At 37.6% G+C, this 22,824-nt stretch overlaps 1 protein-coding gene across 3 annotated transcripts; it reads right to left on the bottom strand.

Moving 5' to 3' along the window:
• Positions 1-482: 482 nt before the first annotated feature.
• Positions 483-21,122, bottom strand: GPRC6A (G protein-coupled receptor class C group 6 member A). 3 transcript variants are annotated; one of them, XM_037844383.1, is made up of 6 exons: positions 20,929-21,122; positions 17,578-17,881; positions 14,032-14,859; positions 7,621-7,833; positions 3,543-3,666; positions 483-1,597 (listed from the first exon to the last, which is right to left on the bottom strand). In XM_037844383.1, the coding sequence occupies exons 1-6, from the start codon at positions 21,120-21,122 to the stop codon at positions 483-485; spliced, it is 2,778 nt and encodes a 925-aa protein (XP_037700311.1). The 3 variants fall into 3 exon arrangements, with proteins under 3 accessions (XP_037700311.1, XP_037700313.1, XP_037700312.1); XM_037844385.1 differs by having other exon boundaries at positions 14,548-14,859; XM_037844384.1 differs by lacking the exon at positions 7,621-7,833.
• Positions 21,123-22,824: the final 1,702 nt, after the last annotated feature.

Here is a 22,824-nt window from a genome sequence, read left to right as displayed (position 1 = left end):
TACTTGGAATTGTCTTGTTCCTCCTTGAACCTTCATATTTTATATACTACCTGGCACATGGTAATTGCTTTAAGGCTTGTCAAACTGAAATGAACAGTGGAGAGTAAAGATGCCCAAGAGAGAAGGAGAATCCATGCAAAGAGGTTTGAGAAAAGTTGGTAAAGAGTGGAGTAAAGATAATATATATGGACTAACCTTCAATACAAGAGACACCTTTAGCTGTGAACCTAAGAGGAAGAAGGTAAAGACGGAGGCAGGCAGAGGTGGTTGGGAATGAGGGAGTTTCTTGTGAATTTCTATTTTTTTTTTTTTTTTTGTTAAACAGAGGTTGGACAGAGTGAATGTTCAACCAAAATTTGGTGAAAAGAGTGGCAGTGAAGAAGCACATAGGATATATTTACTGGGAAAATACATGAACATCTTAAAAGTAAAGACCCTAGAAACATTTTATCTGGGAACCTGGCAGCTCCTAAGGGGCTCATTCATATGCTTGAAATTCTTTTCCGAGGCCAAGTTTTACATACACTGGTAGCATTTTGTTGGTATATGTGTGAAAATGCTTGTCCCTGAAGGTCCTTGCTTTTCTTCGAGGCTGCAGATTTGCCACAGGAGTCTTGGTTGGTCATTATGATGTTGCTGTTTGTAGAGTCCAGTGAAACATGACTCACGGCGAGGCTGTCTGCACTATGGGAAGAGTAACTATAAATCATCTTGAGAAAGGCAGATTTTGTGTTGGTCTCTTGCTTACAAAGAATAATATAACACTTGGGGAAGAATGTGCAACACAGGATCCCATAATTAGATATTAAAATGACGATTATCTCCACTGCTGGCAGGTATTTGCCAAACGTGGTAGCATAGACAGGAATGAATGTGATCCAAGCTATGAAGTAAATGAGCATGCCAAAGGTGATGAATTTGGCTTCATTGTAATTCTCAGGTAATTTCCTGCCTTTGAAGGCAAATATGAAGCAGATGAAGGCCAGGATGGCGATATAGCCCAGCATGCTGCCGAATGCAATGATGGATCCCTCCTCGCATTCCAAGATGACGACTCTGGGCAAGGAGACATTCTCCCCCACAGCTGGTGCTGCAAATATTAACCAGAGTGTGCAAATGACAACCTGGATACTTGTACATATGAAGATAATGGGGATTGGTTTATAGAGGCACTTCAGGAAGATCTGCAACTTAGGATCGAAGCTGAAGGCTAGCAAAATTTTCAGGGACTTCATCAGAATGCAGGAGATGCAAAGAGTAAAGCTCACACCAAACAGCATCTGCCTGGTTTTACATGTGAAGTCTTGTGGTTCTTCAATGAAAAAGCCCGTGCTAACAAAGTTGAGTAAGTGACAGAGGAGGATCACATAGCAGACTGCCAGTCCCCCCGATGATTTTACAACGGGGGTGTTCAGGTTTCTTGTAAATATAATGCCAATGGCCAAAACGAACATGATTCCCACTAGGGAAAGGGCCAAGAGCAGGATAGCCAAGGGGTCATTCCAGTTGAGATACTCCACTTCCTTTTCAAAGCACATGCTGCTCCCTACAGGGGACCAGTGGGTTTTGTTGTTGCATAAAAGGCAGTGATCCATATCTAAAAGACAGAGGAGAGTCAATTACATTGTCAACATTTAAACTAGAGACACCTGTAGTTCACACTACTATAAATGAGGCTCCTTCTAGGTAGTTATCTGGTCCTGACTAGAAAACCAATATAGATAATTGTCACATTGGTTGTATGTTAAAATGAAACATGCACAGAACTCAAAGAAGGTGAGGGAGAAGGGGCAAAGGTGGGGGAAGTGGGAGAGGGAAAGAGAAAGAAAGAGAAAGAAAAAAACTGGACTGTTAGTCATTAGGAATTAATATACTCAGGATCGATACTTAGCCATTTATCAACTCACTGTTGTAGTTTGCAGTTCAGGGGCTCTGTTAAGAGTAAGGGCTTTGGAATCAGACATGTCTCTATATCTTTTTCTGGCACTACCACTTATTGTTCCTGTCATCTTGAACAAGTTAATTGTGGTGGTTAATTTCATATGTCAACTTGGCTAGGTTATGGTGTCCAGTTACTTGGTCAAGCAAGCACTGGCCTGATCGTTACTATGAAGGTATTTTGTAGATGGATTTGCATGTGTAGTCAGTTGATTTATCTATGGCTGATTGCATCTACAATCAGCAAAGGAGCTTACCCTCAGCAATGAGGGGATTCTTCTCATCCAATTAGTTAGAGTCTTAAAGGAGAACTGAGGATTTCAGAAGTCAGAAAGAATTCCTGCCTCTGCTTTGGCCACTTCCTGTTGTCCCTTTGAGCAGTGACTGCTAGTGTCTGCTATTTCAGTCCTTCAGTGAACATTTATTAGCCTTTTCTATGTATTAGAGCTATGGTTGGTGCTGGAGATGTGGAGAAGAGAATAGGAGATGATGTCCTTTCAGATTATCCTAATTTGATTTTCATCCAAAGTGTCCTCAGTTTTTTATACTTGTTCCTGAAAGCAACTTGCCCTCGTAATAAAAAGATAAACAGATTGGATTTTGAAAGACATTTGTACATGTTTTTGGGAAATAAATGCTACATTTATCTCTTGGTGTTTTTATTGATACCACGTGGCAGACGGTTGTTAAGAGATCATATTGCTTGAAATTGACTTTTTCCCCAAATATCTAATTAGTTAGGCAGCGCAATGCATGTCAGGTTGAGATAAATGACATTTTTGTCAGATAATGACAGAAAGTGAATATTGGAATATTTACATTGGAATACATTTTCACCCTTGAAGCCAACAGAAAGGAGAATAACCATTTGGGGGCTATTCCAGCTCTGGGTTTTTCAGCTTTTGTGGAAGATGAATAGAAGTACTGCAATAAACAAGGGAGTATGATGCTTTTAAGGTAGGTTTAACTCCAGGGAAAGTGCTGATAGCTCCTTCAGGGCTTCTAAGGCTGCTGACCACACTCTTGTTCTCTAGTTTGTGCGTTTTGCTCTGATCTTGTAAAACTGTTAAAGATAGGGTTGGCAAACAATCAGTTATTAGCACCTCCTCTCTGTCAGTGGTCCTCTTGCCTCTCAGAAGGTTGTGTCTTTTAAGATTTAACTTTGCCTTTTGGTAGGAATGATGAGATCCCACACCCGTTTCTTAACTCCAGGTACCTCTGGGATTCTATTTTACTCAGTTTAATTAATTCAGCACTTACTTATTTATATGTCTTTTGCCCCAATTACAAGTCATACATGTCTGTAGGCAAATACAAAGACAAAAATGGACAGTACTTGCATTGTTTTAAGGTTTGCTGGAAAGGAAGTATAGGTGAGGGGATGCCATCTTCCCTTGGAAGTGAAGTTACATTTATATCTCTATTATTTATTGGTTGTGTGTCTATTGTATAATGTATCAGATTTCAAGAAAAAATGAAATCGCCCAGAATTTAATCTAGTAGAAGCATGGGACAAAAATAGGATTTATGTTTTTGTTTTTTAAATCAGCCCAAGAGAAGTGGTTCCGGTGTATTGCAGTCTGTGTTATAGTGACTTTAACTACCTGTCTGATTACTGTAGTGATTTTCAGGACAGTTCACACATTCATAGCAGCAGGTATGTTGACTCCTTGTAGTTTTCTTCATTTGTCCAGGCCTGCATTCCTTGGAGCATTTAGATTGAATTTGCTATAGTAAAAGTGGAAAGAAATTGCAAATAAATTTTTTAAAAGTATTATCCTATTTTTGACTTAATATAAAGATATGTTCACTAAACAATATTTTCAACACATAATGGAATTTTTTTGCCATCCTGAGGAAGGTGAACAAGCTTAGAAAACATAAAATGTTTCAGATGGAGGATTCATCTTTGGAAAAACACAGTTTTTGTCAAATTAACAATTTCTGTGAACAAATTATGGAAATAATTAGCTCTTTCAAAAAGTTCTTAGCAGAAGAAGAAATGTGTAGCTGTGGAACTAAGGAAAGAGATGACGGCCTGAAAATTTCCAATTCCATGCTGTGTAAAGAGGTCAACTATATAAGAAAATAGTAAACTATTGGGCTTTTATTCTGTAGAAGAAAGTTATTACTCATGTTGTGTAAAGGTCCAAGTCCAAGGATCATGTCTAGTCTAATCTTATAAAACAAAACAACAGAACATTTTGAATTTAAAACTATTAGAATGGAAGTTAAAAAGGTAACCCTAAAGATATTAATAATATTTAAATCATTCTGAAGATTTAGATTATAATTCTGCATGTCACAATGTGAATCACATGCAGGAACATTCTATTTTTATGGAACCCAATACTTCCTATCTAGCTTATAATTCTTTGTGCTTCAGTTATGTTATTATTTTCATTCATAATCCTTTCCTCATGGCATATCTTGTGAAGTAAATTAGTGCCATCATTTCACTCTTATACTTGGGAAGCTAAAGCAGAATGGTTAAATGAGGCTTTCTCAAGACTCTTTGAACTGCTATTGGTTTGACTGGAACACAGTAAAACCACTAAGCTAATCTGATTTGTTGATGGAAGATGAAAATGATTTTGCTGGCAGAGAAAAGCAGCCAAACTTCAGTGGTCCTGTGTCCATAATCACTTGCTTTCTTCTCAACACAACTGTCACCTGGGTTTTCAGGAGGCAGGATATTTGCCTTGTGGATTCCCCAGGGCAAAATTTTAATCTGAAATAATCACTCTCCTGGAAGGTGCCCAGAAGACAAAAAGATTTAGCTTTTAGATAAAGAGAGTCATCATTAGGTGGATAAATGTGCAAACTTCTTTTCCAGCAACACCACTCCTTCTCTCCTCCTACCTCCCCCCACATCAAGAGACAGCAAACATATTCTAAAGTTTAGTATTATAATTTGGGGATATCAATAGATGTAGGATTATCTGACATTTTGGACTATGAGTTTTGGTGATTTATCAGAAATGCCAATACCGTAACTAGCCTGCAGAATGACAAGCAGTTCTCAAAATTTGACCTAATTGATCTCAGATATTTTTGGCTTCCACTACATTCTTGAGATATTTATAGGTGTTTCCATTATAAAGGGGAACTTGCCCCTCTTTTCATGGAGGTCAGACCCTTCCATTAGTCACTAAAAGCTCCACTCAGTTATTTTTCATTCTATCACCTCCCTTCCTGGGGTTGCCTTCTCTATAGAGTCTGGAGATAAGGCCAGGTAACAATTAAAATAATGGCTCTTCCTGAAAAAATAATAGAGAATCTTCTCTGTATTCAATGAGAAAATAAGTCATGGCATGATTCGAAAGGTCCAGTGTAAGTTAAAGTGTTTAGCATCGTGCTGGGCTCACAAGGTAGTTGTGAGAATGAAGGACACAATGAAAGTTTGAGAACACAGAAGAAAAGCTAAATTTCTATTTTCCAAGGAAAAAGTATTTGGCTCTACTGAAAATTCTGACAGGGAAAATTTGATTAAGGATAGCGATTTACAACATCAGTATATTCATTCTTTCATTCAACAAATATTTGCTGAGTGTCTACTATGTGCCAGGTGCTGTTCTAGTTGTTGGAAGTACAGCAAGGAGGGAAATGAAAAAATCTTTGTTCTCAAAGACCTTAAGTTCTAGTTGGAAGGTAACAGTAACCAAATAAAAATAAGCAAAATGTAAAGAAAGCTAGAGAGTGATCAATGTTAAGGAGAAAAATAAAGACAGTACAATGTATGTGCTAGGTTGGGGAGAAGTTCAGACTGAAAAGAAGTGAGAAATGGAGTCACATGGACATCAGGGAAGATTGTCACAGGCAGAGGAAACAGCAGGGGCAGAAGCTTAGAGCTAAGAGGAGGCATGGCATATATGGAACAGCGAGAGTCCTGTTGGGTTGTAGGAGGGGCAACGGTAAGGGAGGTTAGGGGGTTAGTAAGAGACATGGTAGAGAGATATTGAGGGCAGATCATGTAGGGTTAAAGATCTTCTAAAGACATTGGCTTTTACCCTGAAGGAAACAAGATGCCATAGGAGGGTTCTGAGCAGAGTACTATATTTTACATGATTAATCTGGCTGCTGTATTGACAACAGGTTGAAGGGGTAAAGAATGGAAGCAGAGAGCAATTAGAAGCCTATTATCATAATCTGGATGACAGATTGCTGATCTTCCAGAGGGTGGCAGCAGTGGAATAGGTGGTAAAACGTGTTCAGATTCTAGACACACTTTGCAAGTGTGGCTGCGATTGGATGTGGAAGGTGACAGAAAGAGAGGAGACAAGAATCCTACAGAGTTTTTGAGTGAGCTACTAGGAGAAGGGAGTTATTTACAGAGATAGGGTAGGTTTGGGAGAACACATCAGGAGTTCAATTATAGAAATACTAAGATAAGGTGCATATAAGGCATCCAGGTAGAGATGCCAGTTAGGCAATTGCTTAATTATTTGGGTTGGAACTTGGGAGAAAAAATCTGGGAGTCATCAGCATATAGGACATTTACAGACATAAGTCTGGATGAGATCAATAAGGAAAAGTTTAGCAGAAAAGAAGAGCAGTTCTGAGCCCTGGGTACACCAATATTTAGAAGTAGTGGGAATGACAAGGAACAAGTAAAAGAGACTGAGAAGTAGTGGCTAGAGGCATAGGAAGGAAATCAAGGGAGTATCATGGAAGCAAGTAAAGAAAGCATTTCTTGGAGGGGAGAATAATTAGCTGCTTAGATGATCTTTGGATTTATTAATATGGATGAAATGACAGGAACAATTTTGATGAATTGTATCCTGATTGGAGAGGGTTTGAAAGAGTATGACAGGAGAGAAATTGGTGCCAGTGAATATATTCAACTTTCTCAAGGAGTTTTGCTGTAAAGAGAACTAGAAGAATTGGAAGTATATGGAGGATGAAGTAGGGGAATCAATGTAGTTTTTTTTTTTTCTTTTTAAAGATGGGTGTCATTATAGCATATTTGTATCATGATGTGAATAATGCAGAAGAGAGGATAATGGAGGATGCAGGAGAGAATGAATTGCTGGAGCAATATCTTTGAGTCAGTGAAAGGGGTTGGGATCCAGAAATTAAGTGCAGGAACTGATCTTGGCTAGAAGCACAGGCAGTCCATCCCGAGTGCCAGATGGAAGGCAGGGATGTGGGCACAGGTGTGGTGGTGGGGCATCTTGGGAGTTCTGATTGTTTTCGCCTTTTTAGTGAAATCGAAAGTGGGGTCAACTGGAAGTGAGGATGGGGAGGATGCACTGCAGTCAGAAGGGAAAATCTAACTAGTCTCCTAGGAAGGTGGACGTGTTAATGGGCCAGAGCAATCGATTACTCAGCAACCTTAAAAACCCACTTGCGGTTAGAGATCCCAGATTAAAGTGAGTCCAGTCAGTGAGGTTTTTCTTTTTCATCCACGTTCAGCTTCATGAGTGCTACATTGATTAGGCAAAGAGTTGAACTTAATCAGGATTGTGTTTTGGTCAAATGAGCAGGATGAAGAGAGATAGAGAGACAAGGGAATTGAAGGTGTGTACAAGGTTATTCAAGGTCGACAATGGAATGTAAGGAGGGAAGGTGGGGACAATGAACAGATAGGTGGATCACTGCAGGTGCAGGTGGGGTCAAGGACTTTTGCAGTTGAGGGACCAGTTGATTTGAATGCTACAAAGCAGCCCACAACAACATTACCTTAAGATTTCTGAACTCCTTTTTTGTTTCTTGGCCTGTGAAGATGAAGACATCATTCTGTAGGTCATAGTCTGCCATCTTGGTGATAGTCATGTGGCCATTGATCTCCTTCCAGAGCAGAACATCGTATCCAGTATTCATGTCCCCATGAGCATCAAAATGAAATGAGTTCCTTCCATTAGAGAATGTCACATTTTTCAGTACATGAAGTAACTATCAAAAATAAAATCAGAAACAAATGTTTCACATGAACATTTTAAGTGTACCCATCACCCTATTTAAAATAGTCTTACAAGGAATATCACTTAAAAATAAGGGAAAAAAAGGCATTCTGGACCAATGGGTATGCTAACCAGTTAAGAAAGATTCTTAATCACCTGGCAACGATTTCAGAATGGTTCTTCCTGGGTTCCAGCCTCATTTCTGCCAGTCTTGCTATGTGAATTTGAGAAAGCAAGTTGATTTATACTGATGGCAATTTCTCCAGTTTATGATCTTGAAATCTAAGCATCTGTATTTATCCTTGTTGCAGCATTTCAGAAAGTGCCTTCTGGGACAGACACCTGGCTCTATCTCTCATTAGTGGTGTGATCTTGACAGTTCGATTTCTTTCTAGGCTCTGGTTGTCTTCCTCATCTGTATAATGAGGCTGGTAGGACCTCCCTTATAAAATTATTGTAAGGATTAAATGTAAATATGCATGTAAAGAATTTAGCCCAGTATCTGGCACAGATTAAGGTATTATTATTACTAACTAGTAGGGACATTATGCAAGTAAATAAAAGCATTTTGAGTCTATCAACATTCATTTATGATTCGTTAAGACTCGAATGTGTAATTTCCTTTTATATCATAACAACTCAGTGATGCAGGTTGAAGTAGGGATCATTTCCTCTTTTTTTTAGATGAGGGTAGCAAGGGGTACAAGGAATGACCTGAGGATACATATCCTGACTTTCATTCTGTGTTCTTTCCATTGCATCTAACAACATATTAATTCAATAATTCTTCAGTTTTTTTCTTTCTGACTCTAAAATAATTTCCAATGATTACTCTTCTGGAGCTATAGAAGGCAGGAAATTCTTCCTTCCTTCTAGGGTTACAGCTGGCCCAGGTCTTTGGGCTGGTTTGAGTGGGAGATCCAAGCCCGCAGTTGTATATCTCCAAAAGAAGGCAAAGGAGACAGACTAGAAATCTGGAAGACAGCCCAGTTAACAAAAGCATCCTGCTCCCGGGGTGTGTTCTGAGGAACATCCCCACCAGAGAAGTTTAGCGGGTGGGAGTTAGGTGACTGGAGAGCCTTTAAGTTCATACTTTGTCATTCATTTGGTAGGTGTGGACCTATTCTCTCTAACATTTCTCAAGTCTGTTTCAATGAGTGCATAGTAACGTGACTTTTTCTAAATTCTATTTCTAATTTAATTCATAATTTTTTTTTAACTTGAGCGGTAAGAAATGTAATGGGAAATTACTTGTCTCTTTACCCAGTTTGTACAGTGAGAACTTGTGTGCAATACAGCTAGGACAGAATATGTTTTCCTGACAAATGAGGCAGCCGTATTGAACTTGTGCTGCAGTGAAACACTGGACTAGGAGGTAGGAAAACAGGTTTCAATTCTGTCTCTGCCATTAACTTTATATATAACCATGGCTTTGTCTGTACCTTTTCTGGATCCATTGGACCCACTGATAATCTAAATCCATGATTCTATGTGGCTTTTGTGGGGTACAAAAATATATGGAATGAGGTAAAAATCATTCTACTTGGCTTTCTTCTCAGTTAATCTTTTATGACTATTTCTTTCCTTCAATTCTTCTTGTGACTAGAATATAAGAAAATCAAGTTATATTTTAAGGTAAATATATTAGCTATAATAGTCCCAGCAATGACTGAATGTCTCTTAACAAAATCTGTAAGTAGATGTATTGATTTTATTACAAGTCTCCACAGATACTTAATCCTTCTAATGAATGTAAATTAATTAGCATCACTTGAAAGAAGCTAGTATGAGATCTAACATGGTGGAATTAACCAACAAAACCTTTTTCTAGAAATTGCCTGGAAGAAAAAAAGAAGGAGGGAATGAAGAAAAAAGAGTAAGTAAGGGCCTACCTTCAATGTTCACACTTCTACCTGTGTATTGGTTTTTCTTCTGTTCCTTCCTTAAGCAATAAACATATGTAAGCCCCAGTAACTCAGTTCTCTATGGAGCATATCCTCTTCCACTCTTCTGTTTGAACTACAATTTCCACCTGTTTTTTCCTGCATTTAATTAGGTTTTATAGGCTAAAGTTCTGACACCTACACGTTCTGTAAATAATGATAACATTGAATAATGTAAATAAACTAGAGCAATTCTGTGCTTGTTCTTACAGGAAAGAGGGTGGGGAGGCAAATAAAACAGTGCAGTCATTACTCACTAAATATGATAGAACATTTGCTCTGGATTAAGGTAAAATTTTGACATTAACACTTCTGTTATTAAGCTATTAAGTGACTTTTCTACCAATTATTTATTACCTTTTTGTAGAAACCCTGAAATTCATTATACGTTTGATGCTACAAAGGTAAGAGAGTAGGATTTGCGTTTCCATTATTATACAGTGTGCCTTCGTGTGGTAATGTCCTGTCTTTAAGAACACAAAGCCAGGAGGCCATGCCAGTTCAGCTGTTATGGTTGATGTTGATTTCCATTTCCCTAACTGCCCTGATGGGCAATGTATTCTCACAAGTGAGCTGTGCTTGAGAAAAGAGCTATCTATATCAGTGAACTAGGGATTAGCAGAGACAGCATGATTACATCTCTGTCCTAGTGTCCAGCTCATGTCTTTTCTTTCGTGAAGTTTCCCATGGTGTAGCAGAAAGCACACTGGACCACATCTGGGGCAGCTTCACTGCTAATTACATGAGCAACTATGGAGCACACCCTTACTCCCATGTCCCCTCTATCTAAACTCCTGTAAGTCTGGCTCATCAGCAGCACTTCCCCTTGCAAGTTCTTTAGGATGGAATGAGTCCTGTGGATTTACCATAATATTATAAACATTAGGGGTGATGAATGTCAGTGTTCAGTACAGTAGACCTTAAAAATTATTAGTTATAATTATCCTTACTGCTCCAAAATCACTCCCATCGTAGCATGTATCTCTCCTGACTTTTGGGCTAATATTCAACCACCTATTAGATTGCTACACTTCGATGTCTCGTAAGGTTTCAAATTCAACACATTCAAAATGGAATGCTTATTTTTTCTCTCTACAAGACCTCCACTTTTATCTGTTTCCATCTCAATAAATGGCACCAGTCGCCCAATCATTTGCAATATCTTTTCTGCTGTCTGTCATCATTTTTACATCCAATCTGCCTCCAAATACTCTTCATTCCTCCTCCAAATATCCATGTACACACTCGCCCACTCTCCATCTTTATTGTCACGCACAAGGCGTCCTTATTTTATGTCTGTAGTACCAAATTGGTCTTTCTCCCTCTGAGTCTTGAGTCCTCTAATCAATTTACCCTATGGTCTGAATTTTATTTCTGAAATAGAAAACATCATTTTCCTGCTTAAAATATCTTTAATTGGCTCCCCATTCATCTATCAAGTCCAACCTTCTGAACATAGGTTACAACCTTCCTATTTAAAGGACTGTTCCTGTTCAGCAGGACCAGTATTGCCTTGGAGTTTTTTAGAAATGCAGACCCTCATGCCCCAACCCAGGACTACTGAATCAGCATCTTTATTCTAACACGATTGCTGCACATACTGTTTGAGGTGTCTCAGGTTGGCAAGGCCCACATAATGCATCCTTCAGAAACCCTTCCAGGCTCATTTGCCTGCAGCTTCCATGTGGCTCCTGTCCTATGACCCTATTTTCTGTTCCCTGAGGATGCCATGTTTCCTCTCCCCTCTGGGACTTTGCTCTAGAATTTCTGTCCTGGCTAACTCCTATCCATTTATTGTATTCATCATAGACATCATGATTTTGGGAAAATGTTCCCTGAACTGCTAATTATAGAATAGCTGCCTCAGCAATGTGCTTTTAACACAAGCTGCCATCTTGTATTTATATGAAGCGCTGTAATGCACCAGTCTGCACTGTAACTGACTCCTTTATTGTTTGATTTGTACGCCAGTAGGCAGAGGACTCCGGGTGGAAATTCTGTCCTGTTCTCCTTACTATCTTGTAGCACTCAACACAGTGCCTGGAATATTATGATACCCAACAAATATTTGTAAGGAAGTGTATGAAAACAAGTTTGACATTCTTACTATCTCATATATAACGAGAAGTGAAGGGAAAAAAAAAGAAACACAAATCACCAGTGACAATAAGGAAGTTATATCATCATGCACATCTGAGAAACATTAAAAATCTGTTGAAGTAAAACAAGCATGACTGCCCTGTCTCTGAATACTGCTCACAAATCACTCTAATAGAGAACCTAAGTATTATCCTCAAGCCTTGGGAAAACAAAGTCCTTTAAAATTATTTGAATCTAAGAATGCACTCAGAAAATATCATTTAAATATTGCTGAATTTTTCCAGGGGACAAAACAATCCTCCGTAGTGTACCTTTGATCAGAGGCCTTAAAGGTTGCTGGTCTTTTAATTTAATGTCTAGGGAGATCTCTTTGTAAAAAAGACAATTTGTTTGCATTATTTATCTGACTGGATCTGGCACTCACATTGTGATCAAAAGAGCAAGTCACCCCTACTCCCCCTTTCCAATCTGTTTCTGTTTGTATCTAAATAAACAGACTCTCAGGGGCATAGAGACTGACCCCAGGCTTCTGGTGTTTAAATAAAACATTTTACAGAACTCTTCTTAGATTATACTGTCTCAAACCTTTTCCTCAGAATGTTTCACACTTATTCCTGACTTAATACACTTCCCCAGATCCTTAAGGGGGTAAAGGAAATTTTCTGTCTTGTTATTTGTTTCTCTCTTTACTTATGAGTCTCTTTATGTTATTTCTCTATCCCCTCCATGTCTATGGTTGTCTCTTTCTCTCCTTCTTCTTTTTCCAGGTCTCATTCTTAAAATTCCACCATGATGGTCTACTTTTTAAAATGGAAAGTGTTTTTCTGTAATGCACTCGGTGCAATCTACTGAAATGTATTAGAAAATGTCTGGCTGAACTTGTAGGGTAGTGAAGAGTGGCACCCTAAAAAAGTTAATTTACAGCTTATAACAATGCCCCAATAAAGTTTTACACTGCAAAAGGTATGCTTTTAAACAAGCATCTTAAAAACATTAGATGTGGAAATACATATTTTCTAAAAGAGTTTTAATTACAAAATGATCCTAATCTCTAGTCTTACCTCTTCATCAGATTTTTGGCCTACAATTGTTTTACCATTTCATGATCCACCTAAATATAAGCTGGTTATCTCAAACCTTGGAGTTTGTGCTTGCAGGTATTTAAAATAAAAAGTAAAAAAGTAGAAATAACCTGCTCTGGATGGCCACTTACATTTGGAAGAGTTGAGTCTTATTCTCTTTTACCTTTTTTTCTCTTACAAATTTCAAATACATGTTTGGAAGATGATTCTGATTCAAGACATACACATTTGTCTTTGAATACACATTGTAGAAATTTTTTTGTCTCTAATGAATAAAATCTATCACCATTTAAAAAAGCAGTTTAATTTAAATGCCTTATTCATGGGCATTAAGAAAACACAAAGAAAATTTTCACTAAATAGGGCCACATTTAGCTTTAATTTGAGTTTCTATAGACTATTCAAAGAGAATAAAGGGAAAGACTTCTTTTACATGCAATTGGTGGTTCAATTAAACCGGGATATCATGTGCACTGCTATGATTGACCAAAAAAATTCCTTTGCATCCTTTGGAAGAAGGCTGGAATCCTAGGGAGACCACCCTAAATAAAAGAATCACAACTGGAGATTTGGGGACCACTAACCCCCAAGCGGCACGGTGACAAGCAGTGGGCATGGAGTCATATTTCTAGTACTTCCTAGCTTTAATTTTTTCATCCATAATAATTATTAGTAATAAAAAGCACCATTAGATTTGCCTGGTCTAACTTCTGTATTTAAAAGCAATAAAAGAGATAACTTATAGGAAGCATTGAAAAACAGCAAGATCTGATACAAATCCATAAATGCAAGGAAAATGGAACCAGCAACAGGATCAGCTGAGAAAATAAAAAAACATAACTATGGTGGCTCAGTGGAGGAGTTGAAAGTAAAATGACACGGCTGTCTGTTATACACAAGAACAAAGAGCTGTGATAGAAATGCAAGTTAATAAACACTGAAGATGTCTACTTATACAAGAGAGAAGATTAAGAGCTGGTAATATAAATCTATTGCAACTTAAGGAAGGGGAAGAAATGGGGGAAATGATGGTAGGGGAGTTTTTTTAGCTGGGTGAGTTAGTACCTCCCATGGTTGAAAGGCGTTGGGGTTCTGACAGTCTCGAGCTTGGCAAAGATCTCGAATGGCATAACCAAGGGCAAACACTGCAAGTTGGATACTGTGAACGAGTCCTGGCTCAGTATAGTCCCACAAGAAGTCATTTCTCAGGGAGAAGTTCCTTTCTACACCATTGTAGACCAAAGTCCCCTGAGAATGGTTGGAAATGCACTGACTCAGGTCACTGTCTTTGACATCTGCACAGGCAGACAAGAGCATGGCATATTCTTTTAAGGGTTTGTTATTCTCATTGGGCAACATATGGAGATTTTGAAGAAAGGAATGGAAAGAGGACATATTCCCTCTTCTAAAGGTAAACCCCACAACTTTGCCAATGCTTTTAACATTAGGAATCGTGATAATCTTTGTGGCAGTTGACCAGTTATCACTAGCAATCCAGATCTTACTTATATTCCTTTCAGTGGCTTTATTGAAGAGATTGAAAACATGGAATTGCCTCAGAAATACCACAATGACATTAACTTGGGCTTCTGCAATGATTTTCTCAAGTGTCTGATTGATCCTGACTTGGATGGTATTATCTGAGAGGAAGGCTGGGAGAACCTCTCTGAAGGCTATGCACACATTATTTGCTGCAGCCTGAACTGCAAAAGTGTTGAGAGCCAATCGTCCATAGTCGTCATCCGTGGTTATGACGCCAATCCAGTTCCAACCAGATTTCTGTATCAGATGGGCCATTGCTTTAGTTTGATAGAAGTCACTGGGCACAGTCCGTAAAAATGAAGGAAAGCGAATTTTGTCACTCAGGATTTCTGCAGTTGATTCATAACTAACCTGGAAATTGACAGAATCTTTTAGCCATGGTGTTGATGAGTTCAAGCAGCTGTTCACCACAGGTGTTCCTCTCTTTGATTTCTGTAAGTCTCCAAAAACTTTCTCTAAATTCTTTGGTCCTTCCCATCCTTTCCCTTCAATTAATACCCACTTTACAACTAGCTTCAATTGTGATACTTAACACCTGATGATGGGTTTAAATTTTTTGATCTCTAATCACGTCATATTCCATACAGCATGAGCACCTTTAGGGTTCAGGCTGTACCTTACATCTCCATCTACACCACCATATCCATCTATATCTATCTTACATCTCAGGCCAGGGCCAATAGTGGATGTTATCTAAGTACTTAGAAAAAATGCAGCTAGTCAAACAGGGAAAATATATTTGGGGACACCCAAAATGTTCAAAATTTTGTCTAATTTGCAACTTTGGTAATTTTATTCTAGGTAAAAGAAATCATCTAGTTAAATAATCATCTAGTAAAGGGCTCTGCAAACTTCTCCTGTAGAGGGCCAGACAGAAAATATTTTAGGCTTTGTGGGTCACATATACTCTGTCATATATTCCACGTAGTTTTTACAACCCTTCAAACATGAAATAAACCATTCTTTGTTCTAGAGCTTGAGATCCACATTTAGCCCAAAGGCTGTAATTTGCTGACCCTTGTTCTAATCTAATAAGCATCAGAATTTTGGGAGACCTAATGTGTGCAAACTTTTGCTTGATTTATAGATTTGGTGGTTTTATTCTAGGTAGAATTATTGCCTTCCATAGCTGTAATAGCACCATGTCACTTGCTCAGTCAGCACCCAGTGATTTTTTACTATATTTTATAGCAGCCAGATGGTATGGTGGAAAGACTTTGGAATCAGACTGTTTGGGCTTCTGTGAAATCAGTTACTTGTGGAGGGTTGCCTTACTTTCCATGTTGTTTATCATGGAAATTACATATATATGTGAGTTAACCATCATGAAATACATCTACTTTTCTTACTTATCACTTAGCTAGCAGTGTACATAGTCCAGAAATTTTGAATCAAAATCTTATCTCTGAAATGATTGGGTGGCTCCCTTCCCACTTTTTTTTTTAAAAGCAGTTTCAGCGAGAAAAATTCACATACCATACAATCTCTTCATTTGTTTTGATATAAGACATATTATTGCTCATGTGCCTTTTGCCTATAAGAACTGTGTAGACATAAAACAATAAAGAAAATCACCCCCAATGCCACCATTCTAATATATTGACTATTTTCATTATCTCTTGTTTTCTTCCAATCTTTGAGCATACATTCATTTTAAATAATTATAATTTTAGAATAAAATTCATTTAAATTTATGTCATAAGTATTTTTTTGTGACACACTGTAGTCATCACAATTATCTCTTAAGCTTGTCTCTTACTGCACTTCTAGCTGTTCCTCATTTTTGTTATTAAAAATAACTCTACAGTAAATATTATCTTTGCCTATATATAGCTTACATTCTTTTAAAAAATAACTTTCTTATCTGCTTGCCTTCTTAAATGAAACCATTAAACATAATTTTAACATTTCTTTATAACTGAGTTTTCATTATAGGCTTTACTTGGCTATAATATAATGGAACTTCTAGGATCTTTTTTGGGTATATACATTTATGTACTGTAGCTTCAGAACAGTATATATTTTGAATTCTCACATACATTTATTATGTTACATTTTTTTCTGGGTCTTTTACAGATGTATGTATTTGTTTACTTAGCTCCAGAACAGTATGTATTTTGAATTCCCATGTATATTTATCATGTTATATTTTTTCCTATTTGCTCACTGTCATCAGATTATCAGTGGTCCTTTCTTGGTAATCTGATTATAAATCTTTTTTTTCTAACCTTCCATGAGCTTGGAAAACAGTGACCTAAGGAGTAACAGAGTGGTGTGATACAAAGGTAAGTGGCCTCTAAATAAAAGCCAAGGGGACTTGCTTGACTTTGAGTAATGTGCAGGAACTTTGTGTATGGGCTCTCTAATTTCTACTTGGGTTTTCCAGAGCCCTTCCTGCTTATAGGCTTGCATTGCAGAGAGAAGCAGCTCTACAGTCTCTGCTAAAACTCTCACCATCACACTCCAAACAAAATTTAAACCGTACCCTGGCTTACAAGATGCTGTATGACCCAGCCCTTGCCTTTCTCTATGAATGTATCTCTTACTATATACTCTTTTCTCCTCAAACTGAGCTTAGACATAATTGACCTTTTTGCTATTCTTTGGACATTCCAAACTTTGCACTTGTCACTTCTCTGCCTAGACTCTCTCCTCCATTTTCCCTTCTTCCCTTGACTGCCCCTTTTCATTCAAGTGTCACCTCCTCAAGGGGCTAAATGTCACTTCCTTGAGAGGCTGTCCTTGGCCACCATACCCCCATACCCCTCACTTTCTTCAGAGTCCCCAACTGATACTCTTTTGGACACAAGGCAGTTGGGGCCTCAGAGGTTTGCATCTTATTCAAATCATGCCGAAAACCATCAGAAACTAGACTTGAAAGATTGAGGGGTGACTACTCATCTAGTACTTTTCTCATTATGCTATTCCTGATAGGGCACTTTCTTTCTTTGATGAGAAAGAAAGGTTAAAGTAAAAGTAACTCCTTAATTAATTTCCCAAAGTTACCCTGATCCTTCCATAATAATGAATATGATCAAAACCCACACAAGGAGGTAGAACAAAACCTACCTGTGGCATGAGCTCTAAATTCAACATCCTGGAGATGGCTATGGTTATTTCCGAGTAGCCGGCACCTATGACAGCCTTCACCCTTGGCGTGTAGCTGGAATAGTTGCACTTAAACTCCACCGTTTCTTTGGAGGAGTTGAATTTAGAAAGAAACCTCAAAGCGGCTGCCATTGCCACTGTGACTTCTGTACAAGTGTCATAGATTTCATACCCTAGTTTGACTCCAGGTAGTAGTGTCGAGTTATTGATCATCTCAATGCTGTGTATCATGGCGAGAGTTTGAAGAAAGACGGATATTTCAAAGCTGCTGGGAAACAAGTATTTTCTGGAATCAGAACATTACTCTTTTGTAGACATGGTGATATCTTACTTCTGCCTTATAACTGAAAATTTCTGGATATGTGAAGTTACCTTTGGGAGGATCTAAACTTCATTTAAAAATAATTTTTGAAAGAAAACTTTCTAAAGAGTAATATATGAACCCATAGTTTCCTTAAACAGTCTATGGAACAGGATTTAACTTTTTCTTGATGATTTTTGAACACTCAGTTTAGTGTTCTGCAGTTACGTGGATGCATCCAATTTTTGTTCCTTTTTCATAGTTAGATCTCGGCATTTTACTGCTGTCAAAGCATCTGCCTTTTTTTTTTGAACTAAAATGTTTTTATTATGATGTTCCTTGAATGTGTGAAAAACTAGATGTAGCTCTTGTTTTACTGTAAACCAAAACAAATTAACAAATGAAATACAAACAAAATTGCCAACCAATAAAATTCAAGTTAGCAACATTAATGTGGTGGCTGAAGCTAAATTGCTTCTTGCCATGTGTCTATCATACTGCCTGCTACAGAGCAGCCTCCTGAGTGTTTGGCCTGCCTTCATTATTTGTATATGACTCATTTCTTCTGCAATTCTCACTTATAAAGTGACTATCCAGATGAACCAGCATATTCAATACTTTCAGATTACCATCCAAATGAAAACATGTATTAAATTTTCATAGAGTTGTGTCCTATCCCAGAGAATGTACACATGGATTCCACTCTGAGAAACACCTCAGTAACCAATGGATGGATTTACCAACATCCTCTATTTGCCCCAAATGATGATTATCTATACTCATGCTCTCTTCCTAAACAGGAAGCTAGTGGATAACTTGGGTTATCTTCTGTTCCCAGGGCCTAAAATGGTGCATGTCCTCAGTTACTGTGTTAGTTGAATGAGTCAGTTCTAGAATATGGGTATCCAAAGCGTGAGGATGTTGGAGGGTGGGCCACTTCTGTTAAGGTGTGCCTGGTTCTCGTAGCTTCCTGACCCCTCTCCATGAAGATCCTTTGTCTCCCTTGGGTTGTGACTCTATTCCAAGCAGTCTTCAGTGAGTACCCTGGCTTTCCCCAGGTGCTTTAAAATATTTGCTTTTTTGACTCAGAAAACCTGGTTAGGAACCAGGTAAACAGGACTCTTAGGAATTACTGGTAAAACAGGCTCTGAATGAAAACCCACAGGGTTCATCTTGATAGAGAGCACTGTTTTAGTTCTGAGGCACAACTGATTCCACATTCAGAGGACTTTTTCCAATTTATACCTTGATCTGTGATTATTCCAGAGCATCAAGTTGTTTGATTATTGATTTGCTGTCAAGTTCATTTCATAGACTTCTGTGTACAAAGGGTTACAAACAGTTCCTAATACAAAATAAGGGTTCAATGCATGTTTTTTTAAATTCAGGAAGCAGGGTATTATTGTTCAGGGTTTTGATATCTGAAGTTTCCCTTTAATTCATTAATAGTTCTGATAAATTAAATAATACTATTTGAATAAAATGATTTGTCATTGTGAGCCATCTAAACATAAAGTTTGGCAAATCAGCATTACAATTTTAATTTAAGAAAAAAAAAATTAGAGAGAAAGGTTAAAGTAATGAATTGTCTTACAATCAAATTTTATAATATTTCAGAGTCCCCCAAGTAAGCTCTGTGATAGCCAGGACGTGCTTGTTTTCACCTCTGCACCCCCAGTGCCTAGTATAGGGTCTGGGAAATGTAGGCATTTAGTAAGGTGTTGTTCAATACTGAATTAATATTATTTCTCTTGAGGAGTGACAATAAGATGAAAAGATTTTCAATTCAGTGGAATTTATTCAGAATAATTGCCCTTTATGAGATCAAATGATTCTTCAGTCTTTTCCATTCTTAATTTTTAGCCTATCTTTTCCCCAAATTTGCAGTATTTTTTGAGTGCTAATTTGGTGCTCTGAAATCTTCATTAATTGTTTTGGGTTATTCCCTGGTATTCCTGATAATCAATGATTCTGATGACAATAGCTCCAAGTGTCCAACTTTGGGGGAGAATGTCAAGAAGAAATCTGTCTTAGAGTGATGTGGGATCACATTTTATCTGAGAGCATTCTTGGAGGGCTTTATGAATACTTTTTGATAAAGAAAGAAAAAGAGGGAGGAGAAAAGAGAAGATTAAAATTTAAAATATCAAGATAGAATCAGAATTTTAGAGTTAGATGGGAGCATGGGGATCACATCACTACAGTGACAGAAGTTGCCTGCACTCTTTGAGGTTATCCAGGGTCTTATTTTACAGATGGGGAAATGGAAACTGGAATTCGAAGAGTTTAAGTGATTTGCATAAGTTTAAAAAATTGTTTTGTTCCAAAACTGAAGTTAGAATTTCAATCTCCTGCCCTCAAAAAAGTCCATTTGTAACAACCCTCCATCCACCTGGTTTTATTTTCCATCTTGCATTGTGCCAAATATCTTTTCTGTAGCCAAGCTTTCACAACGCAAAGTGTTCATCAAGGAAGAAGGAACATGTGAGTTGAGGTAGTATCTTAATTTATCATGAAACAAATGGATTGCTTCAGGAATGAAATGAATACAGTGTTAGCAAAAATATCAGCATAGAAGAAAAAATTTAAACGTAGTCTATTTTAAGCAGAGCATTAAATAATAGATCCATATTTAAAACAAAATAGATTTTGTGGGTGATAGAAATATAAATGTGTTATTTGTGCTGGTAGTGAAGGATAAGCTACAGTGTCTTCTCATTGGTTTTCTTAAGTGGCTTCAGGGATTTTTTTAAAGGCAAAATACAAATAACTGTAATAACGAAAAGCATTCATTAGCTGTATAACAGTGGTTATTTGATTATATATATAAGAACAATATTCCTCTCTTTTAAGGAATGATTGCAAGACTAACTGTAAACAACTTAAAAAGTATATGCGAATTTAAATTTTATGAAAGCAATTTGGATGTTACTACAAGTAAACCTTTATACATGCCCTAGTTCCACAGTATAATCTTGAAATCTGAATGCTTTCTTAGTGGCTTTACTCACCCAAAACACTTCTGGATTTCTGGCCGTCTGGGATAGTTTTCTGAGGACAGCATTTTCTCATGAATGGCAAACAAACCTCCAATCAAGATATGTCCTGGAGAAGTGGCAGCCACGAAGTCATCAGGGGTCTGGCAAGGCTGAGAAGGAGCAAGAATAATCACAAAGAAGGTAGTCAGTATAATCACTAGTGCCATGTTCCTATCTCATTTGCCCACTTCATGTGAGTTCTTGGGGCTCATTAAGCTCACCGAGTGCCAATGGTGTGGTTCCTATTTCACCTGTAAACACCACGAAAAGTATAGGACAGCATCACATGCCAGAAACACTCAATACTAGATACTCGATGATAGTCAAAACACTTCTTTCACCAAGGAGGACATATCAGACTCTCTGAACACACCAGTGCTGGAGATGTGCAATCGTAACATTAGGTAGATGGTGATAGAACTAGAAGCATGGACCTCACCCTGACAGTGTTCTTCTACTCCACTGATATGCCGCAGATGGGTCATTCTGGCACCCCTTTTGAAGCAGAATGCAGAATGTTCAGGAGGGAGCTGTTTGAGAAGTATTTCCACTTTAGAAATGGACAGGTCTGCATTTCCAAAGGGATCACATTTAAGACACAAAAGCTTCAATGTAGATTATAAACTGTTCAGAGAGATAGCATCCTATTTTTAGCATCCTATTTTTACTTTTCTTGAAAGTCTCTATTTAAAAAATCAAAATACAGTTAAGTTCACATACTTACCATTTCCAGTTTGCATATGTTAGAAATAAGTAGGTTTTGTGATGTTAGGCAAAACCGAAAATGAGATGAGACTTGCCCAATACTGTGTTTTGCTTTGGACCAGAAAGGTCTGTCATAGATCACAGACATATCCACAGTTGTTTGCAGTATTTCATTTTTATCAATCTGGGACTGATTTCATGCTATGTGGTCTTAATGGCTTAGGAATCGGAACTAAATGAGTTTATGGCTATCTCTTGGAATTTAACAAGAGATAGCTAAACTTCAGTGACGTAGGCACTGTTAAGAAAAAGTTTAAGGTTTTTACATTTATTTTTCAAAATCTGTCTTCAAATATTGGATTAAGAAGGAATATATCATGGGCAAGCAGTTCCAAATCCAATACATCTGTTTGACAGGGAGCAGATACATTTAAAGGGGTTTTAGAATATAAAAGAGTGTGGTGACCACGATGGTATTTTCCATTGTCCAAATTAGCATTAGATTCCATGGACACATGGAATTATGCCAGTTGAAGAGTCACAGCTCATCACACAGCTTAAGTCTTACCTTTTAAAAGTCTTAAATTTTTTTTTTTTTTTTTTTTTTACGGGGTGTAGGGTTTCCTATTAGGACCAAAAACAGTGAACTTCAGTTGTCCAGAAAGCTTAATAAACACACATAAGCTTGAAGACAGAAAATGTTTGGCTATTGTGCTTTACCCATCTTAATCTTATTATTCATTTCTACATGTATGCTTGTGTAATTGGATGCATTTATGCTTTTATATATTTAGTTACTTTGCTTAGACCACCTCAAAGGTCTCATATAATTACAAGTTCAAAGTGATTTGGGGCAAAGATAGACTAAAAGATAAGAAATTTAGGTAATTGGACAGCAAAAGTGTATAATAGGCATTATATACTTGACCCATGGCAATTTTTGAAATTACTTATATAACTGTTTGTGAGCTGTATGTCGAAAGTTAACACCTTTCTGTATGTAAGTTATGTTTTACAGTAATGAAAATGGCTGAAGCTGTGGAACTGTGACCCATGACATTCTTTGAAATTTGCTCTCTAACTATTTGCTGAATTGTATTTTGAAAGTTATCACTGTTATGTACATATGTTGCAGTTCACCATAAAAATGCATTAAAAAGAGTA

Source organism: Choloepus didactylus, chromosome 7 (genome assembly GCF_015220235.1).
Source record: "Choloepus didactylus isolate mChoDid1 chromosome 7, mChoDid1.pri, whole genome shotgun sequence".
Lineage (NCBI taxonomy): Eukaryota > Metazoa > Chordata > Mammalia > Pilosa > Megalonychidae > Choloepus > Choloepus didactylus.
Note: the sequence above shows the minus strand (reverse complement) of the source record. Positions and strands in the feature narration are given on the sequence as shown.